Source organism: Ictalurus punctatus, chromosome 13, assembly GCF_001660625.3.
Source record: "Ictalurus punctatus breed USDA103 chromosome 13, Coco_2.0, whole genome shotgun sequence".
Classification (NCBI taxonomy): domain Eukaryota; kingdom Metazoa; phylum Chordata; class Actinopteri; order Siluriformes; family Ictaluridae; genus Ictalurus; species Ictalurus punctatus.
In genome coordinates this window covers 16,029,008-16,044,396 of record NC_030428.2, presented here as the reverse complement: position 1 = coordinate 16,044,396, position 15,389 = coordinate 16,029,008, and the positions used below count along the sequence as shown (strand labels likewise).

The 15,389-nt window shown below is 37.2% G+C and overlaps 1 protein-coding gene across 3 annotated transcripts in view; it reads right to left on the bottom strand.

Annotated features, from left to right (window-relative positions):
• The window catches only part of cyth1b (cytohesin 1b), a 49,007-nt gene that overhangs the window by 19,015 nt on the left and 14,603 nt on the right, over nt 1–15,389 (bottom strand). The window contains exon 1 of one of the 3 annotated variants that reach the window (XM_017484157.3): nt 2,763–3,024. The exons of the other annotated variants lie outside the window; for them this stretch is intronic. Within the exon in view, the coding sequence (XP_017339646.1) occupies nt 2,763–2,790 (28 nt within the window). The 5' untranslated portion in view covers nt 2,791–3,024. Of the gene's footprint in view, nt 1–2,762; nt 3,025–15,389 lie in introns of those variants that run through there. 3 annotated transcript variants of the gene reach the window in all.

Here is a 15,389-nt window from a genome sequence, read left to right as displayed (position 1 = left end):
TCTTCTGTTTCAGTTAAAAACAGAGCAAACAAGCCTGTCCTTTATAGATGTATTTGTGTTCAGACAGATGTATTATCTCCTCTTATCCAATTCACTCTTTATGCCTGAAAATGCAAACAGACAGCATCAGACATGTACAATCTGCATACTGTTTGTGCCCTGACCCTGCACTAGAAATCAGTGCACATTAATAAAATAATACCTAAAATTAAACAAGATGCTTACATGACAAATGACAACTGTTATTCCGCATTCGGAAAAATAGTAGTGAACAAATATTCTCAGTTATAATAAAGACATAATTGAGAGGAGATTTTCTTGAACTCATTGGTTTGCAACCAAACTAACTATAGAATCAAGGTTAAAGAAGTCATTTTATAAACAGAACATGGCTCCGTCATGTATTATTCTGTACACTAGACTATATTTAATGTCATTTGTTACTTCCGCTTTGGGTATAATCTACCCCTAGAATAAAACTGCAGCCCATCTGTTTTTACATAGCTGACCAGTGCTCCTTTTAGTAGGATACAATTTAAATTTCAATGATACTGGCCTTTTGAAACAAGTTTGTTTACTTGCCATTAAATGGTTTTGGTCATTATCTAATAAACAGCAGCCATTGAAAGACATGCCACATGCACTCAGGTGACAGAAAAAGAGGAGAAAAAACAACCTATAATATCTTAGTAAGTGGTGGAGCCAGCATCAGGAAAAAAAATCAGGTTTCTGTCAAATGTGATGTGGTGAACAGCTAAATAGTTTGTTGTGTGTAAATGTTGACTGAGGAACAGAAAAAGTGCCTTGCCACAGCAAAACAGTAATAATAAGAAGTTCCTCTATAAAGATGTGACCCCAACCCTGCACTCAATTCTTAATGGGCCATGCTTCTGAGATTAGTAGATTAGTGGGGTCAAAGTTAATCAAGATAAGCACAACGTGAAATCAAAGCAAGTGGATATAAAATTAACTGTTGCTAGAGGTGAATCCCTATTTAATGAACCATGTCTTCTTCCACTCAAGTGAACAAGCTTTTTCACTAGGAGGATTTTATTCTCATATGGATCAAGTGACAGCAAAATGCTCGTAAAGCCTAATTTAATGTAAACCCCAGCTGGCCTGAAATAAATAAGTACTAAAGGATACTGAACAGAAATAGCATTGATCTCCTCCACATAATTCTTCAACATCTTCTGTTTTGGTCTCTCACTGAACCTTTTCTAAATACAGAATGTAGGTGAAGCAAGTGATAAGCCAAGTGACTAATAGCTGCTATATCAAATCAAGGAACTGATAATTTGCTGAATAATACTGGTTAAATAATGTGGAATCTTTGACACAGTCTTTCCTTCATACTAAACTGGTTAGTAAAAAACATTGCCCCTATTGAACTTCTATATAGAGGAGTATACATTATGCAAACATTTCAGATATACTATAAAACAGTAGTTGTACCATTTCTATTCAGCATTGTCTAGGCTTCTGGCAGTAAATTTGTCAATAGTGTATCTGCTGACACCAGAAGGGTATAAAGTTTGTGTGATATTGCACTGAACAGCTTCTGTCTCAACACATTCACAGCACAGATCACTAAAAGAGGGATGGAGGACTAGAGGGAAAAAGACTAAAAGCAGCAGCATTTGTTTACACTGTGTGATGGCAACTGAGAGTGAATCACCCAACCACTGAACTAAACCACATTTTCATTTCAGTTCCAGTGTGCCAGCAGAAGACAATGAACAAGAAATCACTTTAAAGGACACAGTTTATAATTTATCAGGTTGTTCACATATTCACACATTGAACTAAATTTGCTAGATAAGTTTCAATCACCCAGCCATCCTACTAGAGGGAAAGAAAATGGGAAAATGTTTTCACTCTCCCCCGACACACCATAGCAACCCTTTTAGCAGAACGCCTATGGGTTAGCTAGAAAGATCCGAGTGCACACTTAAAAATAGCAAATTCACAAGTGGGCGCATTACATGTGATGGTGTCAACCATCCCAACCGATGAACTAGATATCTTAATATACCACACGAAATAGATAGTAAAACAATCATGGATCTTTATTCATACAGACCTTTTTAGGGGCATTATTGGACTGGAACCTTTTCTACAATCTGAAGTACTTTGGCAACTCTTTCCACAGATTAAAACATTGTTGAAAACTTTTTAATACAGCCAAAACAGAAAACATGGCAAGCAAAATAGCAGAAAACTAAAATACAACTGGTAAGATTTATTTTAAGTAAAGAAAGCCAACCAACTGGTATGACCTCAATATTAAACACGGTGACTGAAAATGTGAATATACAGTCTAAGCTGCTGTATTTATCACTGCAATGCATTCTGTACCAGAGATCAGCCTAAGGTCATTCACATCAATAAACTTATCTAACATCTGCTCAGTGTGAGTCAAGAGGCTGAGTGTGTGTGTGGACTTTTATTGAAGTTTAGCTAATATCAATTGGTGTGATAACGAAAAGAAAGAAAGAACCGTTGTGCGGCAGTGGCAGTCAGCTGGCTCCATTAATCCCGTCCACTGTCTAACCAGCTCAAGCACATTTGCATTAGAAAACAACACGGACTTGTTGCATGTTCAGAGATGTTCACACAGCCGAGCCATGACAAAAATACAGCTAGGAAATCATGTGATCTAAGACATGAACTGCTAACACCTTTCCTCAAAAAAAGCTTAAAAGCAAACAATGCTGAAGGAAAAAAAAAACCCTAATAAACTGAAAGACTCTCTCACTTACCGACTCCATCTTCCGATTTCAGCACCATTGTTTACACTCCTTCAAACTTGTACTTTATATGGTATAAGTACCGGTGAGAACTCTCAGAAACCTGAGGTGGTTACAATCTACACTGTTCTCCCTACACTCACTTCTAACCGAAAGAACAATACAATCTCTTCAATCGCAGCTTCAGAATACCACTTCAAAACGTCCACAAGTTCACACGACATATAGGTGCTAACATGCCATGCTTCACAGGCGAGGCGGGGCGGGGCTTACCAGCCCTTCATTTTGAGTAGCCAATCCCTGACTTTAGTTATAGAAGCCCCTCCCCCTCTGGGTTCTCCTGTGCACCTCACACTCACGCAATGGAACGTAACTCCTCCCCCATTCGCAACTCACTTACGCTTCACTATCGTCACGTGCCTCCCCACGTGTCCACGGGCTGAAGTAAAGTATTTCAACGTTTCCTTAAAGAAAGGCACCAGTTTTCACTAATGACTATTTAGGCACCTGTAGGCCTTTATACAAGAAATGGAAAGATACGGATAGCAATCAACACTCTTTTAAATATTATACCTAAAAATAAAAAAATTAAATGTAAATAGATTTAGTTACAAATTTATGGTGGCTTAGGGGTTAGCATGTTCGCCTCACACCTCCAGAGTCCGGGGTTCGATTCCCGCCAGAGCCATGTGTGTGCGAGTTTGCATGTTCTCCCCGTGCTAGGGGTTTCCCCTGGGTACTCCGGTTTCCTCCCCCAGTCCAAAGACATGCATAGGCTGATTGGCGTGTCTAAAGTGTCCGTAGTGTATGAATGGGTGTGTGTGTGATTGTGCCCTGCGATGGACTGGCAAACTGTCCAGGGTGTACCCCGCCTTGTGCCCAATGCTCCCTGGGATAGGCTCCAGTTCCCCTGCGACCCTGAAGAAGGAGTAAGCGGTAGAAGATGGATGGATGGATGGCTCTACCATTCTACCCTGGTAGTAGTATGTAGAAGATATGGTTGCTGCTGTTACTATTATTATTACTGTGATGATGATTATGATCTAGAACTCTCATTCATTCATCTTCAGCACCTACTTTATCCCAGTCAGCATTCTGGTGGATCTGGAGCCAATCCTAGCAACACTGGGCACAGGGTGGGAGTATCAGTGTACCATGCACAAACACAGTGACAGGGTTGGTAAGTAGCCAATCCATCTATCTGGATGCTACTGGACAGTAGGAGGAAACTGGAGAACCCAGCGGAAACCCACACAAACACAGGGGAACATGCAAAACTACACACCAACAGTAACCTGAGCTCAGCATCAAACTAGGGACCCTAGAGCTATGAGACAGCAAAGCTACCCATTGCACCATTACCATGCTGCCTAGTATCTAGAACATCTAGAAAGTAAATAACTCTACTCTTAAACAAATATCTTGTGACAAAAATGACTAATGTTGAATTCTTAGCACAAATGAAAACAGAGACTTTTAAGGGAAAACATTTATGGGATAACAAAGAGCATATTTGTAAAGAGACAGAATTTTAAAGACCTACATGAAACTAAAATGATTACCCTTCAACTACTGACACAAGTACATAAGTTCTCTCTTCCGTCTTCTCTGGCTGTTATAAAATAAAATTTCTATTAGATATATCACAATGACTGATATCTGAATTTAAGTAGCACAACTATAAATATATATATATCTTGCATAAGTCCCTCTTGCATAATTCCCCCTTTAGCATCAATAAAAGGTCAAGTTTGACACAAATCTGAGAGATGATAATCAGTGCCATATCTTTCAGGCATGGAGCAGAGAGACTCTTCACAGCATAAATTAGACTACACAGAAAGCTCATTATAGACAGTCGAGAATATGCAGTACCCGAAAAGGTCAGTAGATGTCAGACTCTATAACGTTTTACATTTCTTGACTTTTGCACCGGGGATTATGAAACTCTTGAGAGTGTGTGGCATACAAATGACTGTGGAGCAAAATGCCCTATAAGGTGTTCATTTCATGTCTTAATAGTGACATTCCTTTCTATATTTGTGATTTATTTTAGGCTTGCAAGACACTTATGAAGAATTACAAACACTTTTTCCCAACACATACTGTTTCTAACTGGGATGACAACTGTAGTTCTGCTACTAAAATAAATGTACTAATTGCAACCTTTCACAGCAAGCCTGCATTTTGGGTTTTAGCTTTGGTTTCTGTCCATCTAACAAGCCTCAAAAATCACCAGCAGTTGAAATATTAAAGAGTTAAAGATTTCTAAATGTCATACACACTGCATGCAGTCAAACACATAAGAAAAAAAAATGTTTGCTTTCTCAGCTGTGGTATGAGACTGTTGTCATGGCAATAAATGCTTCCCTGTTCTATCCTAAAACTAGAATTTAATTAAAATGAATAAAGTTTGTGTGTAGCTGTGTTGACCAACACTCACTCACTCACTGCTCACTGCTTAAAGTTAAACAAAAAAGAAATATGCCCAAATATATTAAATGGCCATGTTGGCATTGTGGCAGTTGGAGCCGAAATTATGCTATAAATAATCTCCATTATTTATTACAACTATTTACCAGTTATTCCACTACATTCATTACATTTTCAAATTAAAAGTTCTGAATCGAAATCAAGAATAGATGACCCTTTCACAATGTGCCTTTTTTATCTTTCAAATATTTCACTTAAATTATCACTTCAATGAACTAAGTAGATCTTTCAAAAGGTGAAATATTAACAAATTTGACAGAATTAAAAGGTAAGTACAATTAATTGTGAAGTCATATACATTTACATATGATGCTCTCCAGGATTATTGGCACCCTTCAGAAAAACAAGCAAAAATCATTGTATAAAATAAACATTGCACATAACAATTCAAATATTCTCTCAGTCACATGCATGCCAAAATTCAAGATGCAACTTTTTAATTTTTTTTTATTAGGAATTTTTTTAATTCAAGAAAAATAACTGTCATTGGCAAAAACAACTTAATGCATTTGGTCTCATTCCCAGAAAATCTTTACTGCTTTTAACCATGTCCTGATTCCTGGGGCATAAATATGAGGTTGCACATATGTAACATCACTTTGTCATGTATTACCATGGGAAAAACAAAAGAACTGTTAACCAAAAAAAAAAAAAAAAAAAAAAAAAAGACAGACAGTTATTGACCTGCACAAATCAGATAATGTATATTAAAAAACATAAGCAGTTAAAAATAACATCAAGCACAATTAGGTCCATAACAAAATTGGACCCAGGAGTTTACTCTCTCCTGACACAGCGAGGAGGATGGTAAAGAAGGCAAAGGTTTACAAAGTTTAGATGATTCTTGTGGTTGTCAAGTTTCAAAATCAATAAGCATTGCAAGAAAGAAGCCTTTCCTGAGAGCATATCATACAATGTGAGCTTCAGCAAGCCACATTAGGGCTACAGCTGGCATTGTGTGTGGTCAGATGTGTTTTCTGACATACAAACCTGATACCCTCTGTAATTGGGTCATTGGGGCTGTTTTAGGACTGGTGGTTTGGGTGGTTTAATTTATGAAACTATAGAATGTCTCTGTATGTTTTGCACAAAATATTGTTTATTGCACGTGTTATTCTTTTAATATTAAGAACATCCCTCTTAGGATGATAGGAAATTGGTTCAGACTCTCCATCAAACTAGACTTGAATATTCTGCCATTTATAGCACCAGGACGAAATCAAGTGACATTGGCATAATGACAAAGAGGGTAAAAACAGCAGCTCATCATGTCTGATCAATGAAATCATTTTCTAAACAATTACAATGTTAAATCTGGCTACTGCTGTTCACAAGTAAACAACTTTTTTATGCTGGTTGTTTACTGGTTATGCTGTAAACAACATAAACCAAGTTTCACATGTTTTGTTTTTTTTTGTTTTTGCAAGGAAAGTCTACAGAATTTGTCCTAGTGATATGCAAACTTTTGGACTGAACTGTACTCTCGACTTTATCTCATACTTTACACTACCTCAAACTTAATACTCCCAAAGCAGAGAAAGCTAGATGACACCCTGCCACGAGCCCTATAAAAGGCAAAACAGGAGCCAGCATGTGCCTGAACATCTGCTAAATTTCCTCTGAAACACAGGAAAGTGCAAAGAACTCAACTACAGCCCATTAACTCAGAATAGAAACATTAATATCCTCTCTCACTTCACCTCCAGTTTCAGTAACACTGAGTAAGTATCTGAGCAATCTTTCCCTCAGGTCAAGAGTGCTGATTCCAGACATAAAAACAACAGAATTCATTCAGCAAAAAAAAGAATAAAATACCCTCAATACCAAAATAAAACAGTAACATTTAAGCCTGTTGGGTTAAATTTTTTAGACCATACATTTTCAAGCAATTCTTCAGCCACATCACAACTGTTAAAACACATTTTTTTTTGTCTACAATGACTGTCCAATTTATCTAAGTGAATTTGTGGTTCTCTTGTGTTGGGCAAGTAGATGACACTCTCTCCAGACTTCAGAGCTGTGATATTAACAACACACCCGCCACAATTAAGGCAGTCAATAATTAATAACCATCAGAATTAGAAGTCTTGTTAAAGATTTGTTTGGGCAACATTGTTAAAATGTGTGAAACTTTTTCAAGGAATTATCCATAAACAACAAAATAAGAGGGCAAAACAAGCTTTAGATATAATGCACTGTTTTGATGAACAATATGAGAAGGAAATATTATGAATGTCTTTGTGACAGTAAGCTACATACATATCAGCAACATACCATGCATGAATTAAAAGAAGATACGCACTGTGTGTGTGTGTGTGTGTGTGTGTGTGTGTGTGTGTGTGTGTGTGTGTGTGTGTTTACCTAATACACTGGGCTTTCTGTTTCAGTGTTCTGTGGCTAAACAGATGTGTGCATGTGAATGAGAAGCATATCTGCATTCATTTAAATGTCAATGTCACTGCACTTTATATTTGGACTGCAAAAGTCATAGAACTATATTTACTGTTCTTGTCCTGATCATACCGTCATTTCTGTTTCCTTAAAACAGACCCTCTCTGATGTTATCAGAAATTAACAGTGAATTTGAGGGGAAAATATGGTGAAATATACTACTATGCCTACTAATTTCTTACAAATGAAAACATTGTACTGACTGTAATATGACACTCAAGATCTACAGATCACTATAACCACATGGACTTGCAGTTGTAAAGACTTGAAGAAATTCACAATACCCTGAGCATGACTCCTGAAGGCAAATATGTGTCCTTGGAATAGGTTCTACTGAGCATTCAGTGTTGTGAAAAAGTATTTGCTGAAATAGCTGGCCAATGTATAATCAATTACCTACCACACACAATGCCTCTACAATGCTACTACAAAAAAAGTATTTTCCCCCATCCTGATTTCTTGGTTTTGTGCATATCTCATGCTAAATAGTTTTAGATCTTCACATGAAATACAACATAAAACAAAGGCAACCTGAGTAAACACACCATACACAATTTGTATTTATTTATTTTTACTTTAAACAAAATAAAGTTATCCAACACCTATCACCAGTGTGAAAAACTAATTGCCCCTAAAACATAAAATCTGGTTGTGTCACCTTTAGCAGCAATAACTGCAACCATACACTTCCGAGATCAGATTTTCACTTACTTCTAGGACTAGAACCTGATCCTATGCTTTGGATCATTGTCTTGCAGAATATTCGAGTTACGATTGAGTTTCAACTTACAGACTGAAGACCGGACATTCTACTTTAGGATTCTCTGGTAGAGAGCAGAATTCATTTACTGAGATACTGCAAGTTGCCCAGACCCTGAAGCAGCAAAGCATCCCCACACCATCACACTTCCACCCCCATCCTTGACCATAGGTATGATGTTCTTTTTGTGGAATTCAGTGTTTGGTTTATGCCAGATGTAACAGGACCCTGTCTTCCAAACAGTTCCACATTCGACTTATCAATCCACAGAACATTCTCCCAAAAGGTTTGAGGATCATCAAGATGTGTTTTGGCAAAATTCAGACAAGCAACAATTCCATGGATGCCATTTAATGGAGTCATGAACAGTGACCTTTATTGATTCGAGAGACCTGTAGGTCTTTTTATGTTGTTCTTGGGTCTTTTGTGACTTCCTGGATGAGTAATTGCTGTGCTCTTGGAGGAATTTTGGAAGGTTGGACACTTCTGGAAAGGTTCATTACTGTGCTGAGTTTTTTCCATTTGGAGATAATGGCTCACACTGTGCTCCTTTGAGGTCCCAGAGCCTTTGAAATAGCTTTGTGACCCTTCCCAGACTGATGTATTTCAATCACCTTCTTCTTCATCATTAATGGAATTTCTTTCAATTTTGGCATAGTGTGTTACTGGGTAAGACCTTTTAACCAACTTCATGCTGTTGAAAAGGTTCTATTTAAGTGCTGATATGATTGAACAGGGTTTGCAGTAATCAGGCCTGGATGTGTCTAGCTCAGCTGAACCCCATTATGAATGCATTTCATAGATTTGGGGAATTAGAAACTAAGGGGGCAAATACCTTTTCACACAGGCCCAGCTGGTATTGGATAACTTTTTGCTACAATAAATAACACTATCACTTAAAAACTGTATTTTGTGTTTACTCTGGTTGCCTTTGTTTTATCCTTGATTTTGTGTTAATTTCTGAATCTATTTTTTTTTATTATTGTGAAGTGACCAAGAAGTGAAAAATAAAACTGAAAATATCATTGGTATAGCATATTCAGCATAATTATGACAATTCATTTTTCAGTTAATTATACATACCTAACCAAGGTTAGCATGACCATACTCTCCTGTTATTCTGGGCTTCTTTCATTCACATTTTGAAGCAGGTATAAAGTGCCAATAGGTTGACAATAGGTTGACAGTGTAATAGCATTGTAGAGGCATTGTGTGTGATAGGTAATTGATTATAAATTGGCCAGCTATTGCTAGGGGAGAAAATATCTCCATGTGAAGATATGCAGATTTATGATTGGTGACACAGCTCCACCACAATATTCTGAGAGGATTTCAAATGTAATAAAAATGCGTGGGAGTCGGCGTCTGAGGTGGAGACTCTATTAAATGGCTGTGGTAACTATGGTGATCGAGAAATGTACCCACCTCCTGTGTAGAAGGTAAAATTCTAAGCCTCTACAACTAAATAAACTCAGAAAACTGACAAACTAAGTGCAGGACACACTGTTCTCACTCAAATCCCTTACTCTGAGTACAGACATTGGTAGTGGAGCCATATTTTATAAATATACAGTCGTCCAGTATTAGTTTGAAAAATACTATTTGCTAGGGGAAGTTTATTCTTTAAGTGTACTTTTCACACATGAAGATTAGAGCTAGGTAACAATATAAACATTATGCTACTTTATATAAACATAAACAATATAAACATGCTACTTTATATAAAATGCATAAGAACAAGCAGGAAAATTTTGAAATCTGATTGTTTTGGATTGAGTTCGCCATCATCACACTAGCACTATCGCTCCCTCTCTCTACTTCTTGCCTAACAAAAAAAAAACACTCAATATAGAAGCCATGCTGAAATGAGAGAGGAGAGAGGCCAGAGTGGGGTGAATAAGAAATGGTGAGACCACAGTAGAAGAAAACAAAGCAGAGAGAAGGAATGAGTGCTGCCATGCATTCAAACAGCCATGTGAATAATCTTCCAATTAAAGTTGATTTGGTCCATCCCTCTTTCTCATACTAAATGTGAAAAGGCAGCAAAAGTACTTCATCCAAACATTTTGCTCTCTGTAACATGAAGCACAAGGAGGTGTGATTGAATTTATATTAAATGCAGTGAAAGTGATTTCTAAGTGGAACACAAATATATTTGTGACATCTTGTTCTGGGTTAACTGAATCTGGTGAACTAGGAGGATATAATAATGCAAACAATGCTAAAATCATACGCTAGCACCAGATCTCTTCACCATTCTGCTCCCATGCTGTGCTGCAAGGAAGAAAGCAGTGAAGGTGAAGACCCCAAACAGATGTTACAGGTTAAATTAGGTCAGTCATGAGAAGCATTTCTCACTTCTCTCTGAAACTTCTAGAGTAGGAGTCTTTTAGAAAGACTAAGAGTGTTGTCCTTAACTCCCACAGTTTACAGTACAGGAATGCTTTTATTATGTTAAAGCAATTCCGAAAAGCATCTGCAGTGCTCATCGGTCGTACTGTACATATACTAGGTTTAGGATATTTGTTCTAGACAAAATAAACCACTAGGTTACCTGCTGCATCTCTACTTTTGCGGGACTTATATACATGTGCCTAAAAATTGATAGGTTTCTGCATTCAAAAATTCAAAAAGTGTAGAATAGGAGCCTTTTTTTCGCTACGTGATTCTTTCAATGCAGCATATCCAAATGAGGAGCAACATAAATTCAAGACAAGCCAATACACACTCATACATTCGCGTGCAAAACCAGAAATCTGTGAAAGTTTTAGAAATCCGGTATCATTCTAATAAAGCAAGTATACTTGATTATCATTATTATTATCATTAGAAGATTTTTGCGAACTTTGTTGAGAGCAGAGAACAAGGGTGATTTCATATGTCATGGAAATATTCTGTTCAGCTTCATTTGGACCAAAATAGTATTATTATGCAAAAATAATACTGAAACAGCCTGTAGTGTATTACTACCACAAAGTAGAATACACAAGAATGAAATAATGAAAGAAAGAATGGCTGTGACTGTGGAAGGTAACCAGCAGTGATATACCGTGAGAAGTAGTGAAAGAGAAAATTAAATGGGGCCTAAGAATCAGAATCAGACTGAGACATCAAATCCTTCTGCATTCCACTGGGAATCTGACTGCATTGCAATATTGCATGAACAATATACTAGTGATGGCTTTATACTCCCTTGAACCTTACTAGCATGAGAAACACCTGCCACATGTGATGAACAGAGTTTGGTTTGCAGCAAAGTTTGAGATTGTCTGATACAAGAAGGAAGAAGGAAACAAACACCCTCATTTAATTCCGAATAAAACAGCATCCGAAGCAGCACCAGGATGCTCCCCTATACCACCTCCCCTACAGTTTGGAAAGGAGCATGAGGCAGAAACAGAGCTCCAGAGGCTGTGTGTTTATGAGCTTATTGTTCAGTGCTTTGGCAGGTGCAAGCACAAATTCTGACCAACTATTTCACGTATAAGGACACCAATGCTCCACTTGTCGTCATCACAAAAAAAAAAAAAAAAAAAAAAACAGCCAGGGAGGATTTGAGAGCGACTGTGGCATGTATATAATTTATAAAGAAGAGATAAAGTCAGATGAAATGGCAGTCTAGTGTGAATCATTCATTCAGGCACAAGCGGGTAAGATGCAGAATAGGTCATGGATCTCAGAATAAAGCGAAAGAACAGAGACTCTGAAACCATCTATAGGAACTTAATTCAGTTAAAGCATGAGGTCAGTATAACACCAGCACAAGTTGTGAACTCTCGGTATGCAGTAATACTTCAAAACTGTGCAGTGTAAAAATGAAGTTAGCCACAGAGAGTGAGAATGAGTTGCTGATTTAACATTAAACCTGGTTGTTTTAAGATGCTTATTGACAGGTATCAGTTTTGTTTAAAAGAAAATATTCACCCTGAATGACATGCAAATTAATCTTTATAAAGAACATGTGATCTTCAGTGGCAAGCAAAATTTATTTTGTATTGAAATTCTGAGATTTTTTTTTTGTGTCAGTTAATTTTATCAAAACATTGATCTGTTTTCACAGTTAGCAATTTCCTACAAGCAGAATGGCATTCTACTACCTGCTGATAGTGGTGCCAGTGTGACTTAGCCCTTGCTTTATCTCTACCGAAAGAGAATGATGCAGCAGTGCTTTAGTCCTTTATTTTCTCCAGCTCTCACAGTTCTTCATCTCCTCATCTCCACAGTGTTAAAACAGATAAGGTTCCTAAGCTTCCAAAACTTTCATGCTAATACCACCACCAGCTCGTACACAACATACTACTCCAACTGAGTCTGAACCATACATTATTGAAAAAGTGTGTCATATTGCATTCAACTACTTCTACATCAGACTTCTCATTAACTGGACAGGGAACATTGCTGGAAAATGGTTATTGAGGAAAAAAGCTCTGATTGTTATTACTTATGTCTGTGGTTGTTTTTCTCCTTTTAAACACCATTGTAACTGTGATAGCACTATTCCTCTGTGATGTCAGCGCAACATACTCTTCTCACAAGAACTTCTCACAGGATTAACGGAAATACAGCACCAACCAATATATTAGTACCAAAATCACTAAGCACATCAACAATCTTTAAATACAAACATAGTTAATGTGTTTCAGGGAGGTTTCTTTTAATGCCCTCTGACACAAAGAGCAAAGGACTGAGAGTTCAGAACCTAGCACCAGTAAGCTGCTACCATTTGGGACGTTGACAAGACTCTAAACTGCAACTGCTAAGTTCATCTGTATGTCACTTTTCCTAATGAGTAAGTGTTAAGGTCTAAAAGTAACTTAACACAGTGTAAAATATACAGTATTACATAACTGAACTGATAATAGAAGAAAGGCTACAATGAGAAATAAATAAATAAACACACATGAGTAAGTACACATGAAACAGAGAGCATACATTGGTAAATGATAGATACTGACAAAAAATATTCATCAGACTCAAAAGGTGCAATACCTTTATCCATGCAATTCAATGCGTTTTGATGGAACAAGACTTTGATGTACAAACACATACGCAATTATTTTATTAAAAAGATACAGATCCAGTAAAGAAAATCACCATCTTTATTTTGCCTGCAGCTTTAGTCATTGAGTCTGTTGTTATTTTACTGTGAAATATGACTTTAAAATAATCTATAAAAATGTATAACAATTAATACCCATGAATACAGTCTTTCTGAGAGTGTGGTGTTTCTGAGAAAGAACAACAGGTCAGCTGAGCAGACACTGAACAGAAATCAAAGGAGAAAAGAAAAATATATATAATAAATATGATGCCAAATGTGATGGTGAGATTTGGCATGTACTTTTTCTTGTCACAGAATGTAACTCCCTCAGATGGACATGTTTCTCAGCAGGCCACCACGCAGACATCACAGGAGATCCATAATGACTAGTCAGCAGCAAGAAAACTGCGGCTTACGCTACGTGTCCCTTCAATCACTTGTGTTTTCTCTTCCTCATCAGCTCCCTCTGATATTGTTTTTTTATACTAATATGCACTATTCACAGCTAGAAATCTTTAAGCAACAAATGTTCATTGAGATGATCTTGATCATGGCATAGATTGATTTTGCTTTTGGGTTAACACAAGAATACTAGTGGCAAATCAACGCATTGATCAGTTATTCACTATTCCAATAAACTACTTTTAAGAGCTATGATTATGCACTTATTCATCTCGACTTGGCAAGACTTAGCATGCAGCTAGTATTCCGTGTGTTTGTGTACTGTAGAAAAGAAACATAAAGCTGTTTTTCCTTCTTGTCACCAGAGCTTTAAAACTAATGTACAAAACTGTACACTATAATCACGCCTTAGTCCTCTGGTGAGCAATGATGCATGTACTTACAGCACACGTGGAGGGAAAACAAGGAGAGTGGGAGTGAAGTGGAAGACATGACTGTGCTGTAGCATGCAATTAGCATGCTGAGGAAAAACAACAGCACCCTCCATCACACAAATTCAACAGAGCGAGCATGGAAAATATAATGTTCAGAGTTTTGAATTAGCAACTGACCCTTATGACTTTTCTTGTGTAAATAAAGCAGAAAATAATAATAATCAGTCCATATAGAATTTTGCAATTTTATGATGGTGGAAATAAACACAAAATCAATGCAATTTTTCAAAATTACTGCAGATTTTCCGTAGATTTGGATGCGACATCTTCAGAATGCGTATTCGGCCAAAGCCCTCTTCGATTCACATGCATCGAACATGAGTACAACCAGAAAACATCACTATGAAAGACTGTGCAATTGAAATTATGCCAATTCAAGTAGTTTTCCACAAAAAAGCACTAAAAAACTCTTTTTGAAAAAACTAATTTTGAAAAAAGGCACAGCAAAATCAAGCATGTTTGGCCACAACAATCACAAAAAAACTATACTATAGCAAAATCCTATAGTGAATAAGGAGGATTTGAAAAAAATTTTCCTCTGGTCAAAAAAAATCTTGGGATACATCTTTAATTATGGGAACAAATGCACACAGTCTATTCAATTAACAAATAAAACTGCTTGTTCATTCACTCATTTTTAGTAAGCAATTTATCCTGGTCATTGCAGATCCAGAGTCTATCCTGGGAACACCGTGTGTAAGGTTACACTCCCTGGATGGGACACCAGTCACACATTCGCACAATTTAGGTTAGCCAATCCATGCGTGTTTTTAGGAGGTACGAGGAAATCAGAGAACCCAAAAGGAAACCCACCTGGACATGGGGAGAACATACAAAACTATACACAGACAGTTACCGGAGATCAGTATCGAACCAGGGCACCCAGTGGGTCAGCAAAGCTATCTGCTACATCACCACACCACCCTAAAACAGCTCAAGCTCCACTAACTGTTCACTCCGAACAAACCATGCCTCTGTGTTTATACAAATATGTGTAG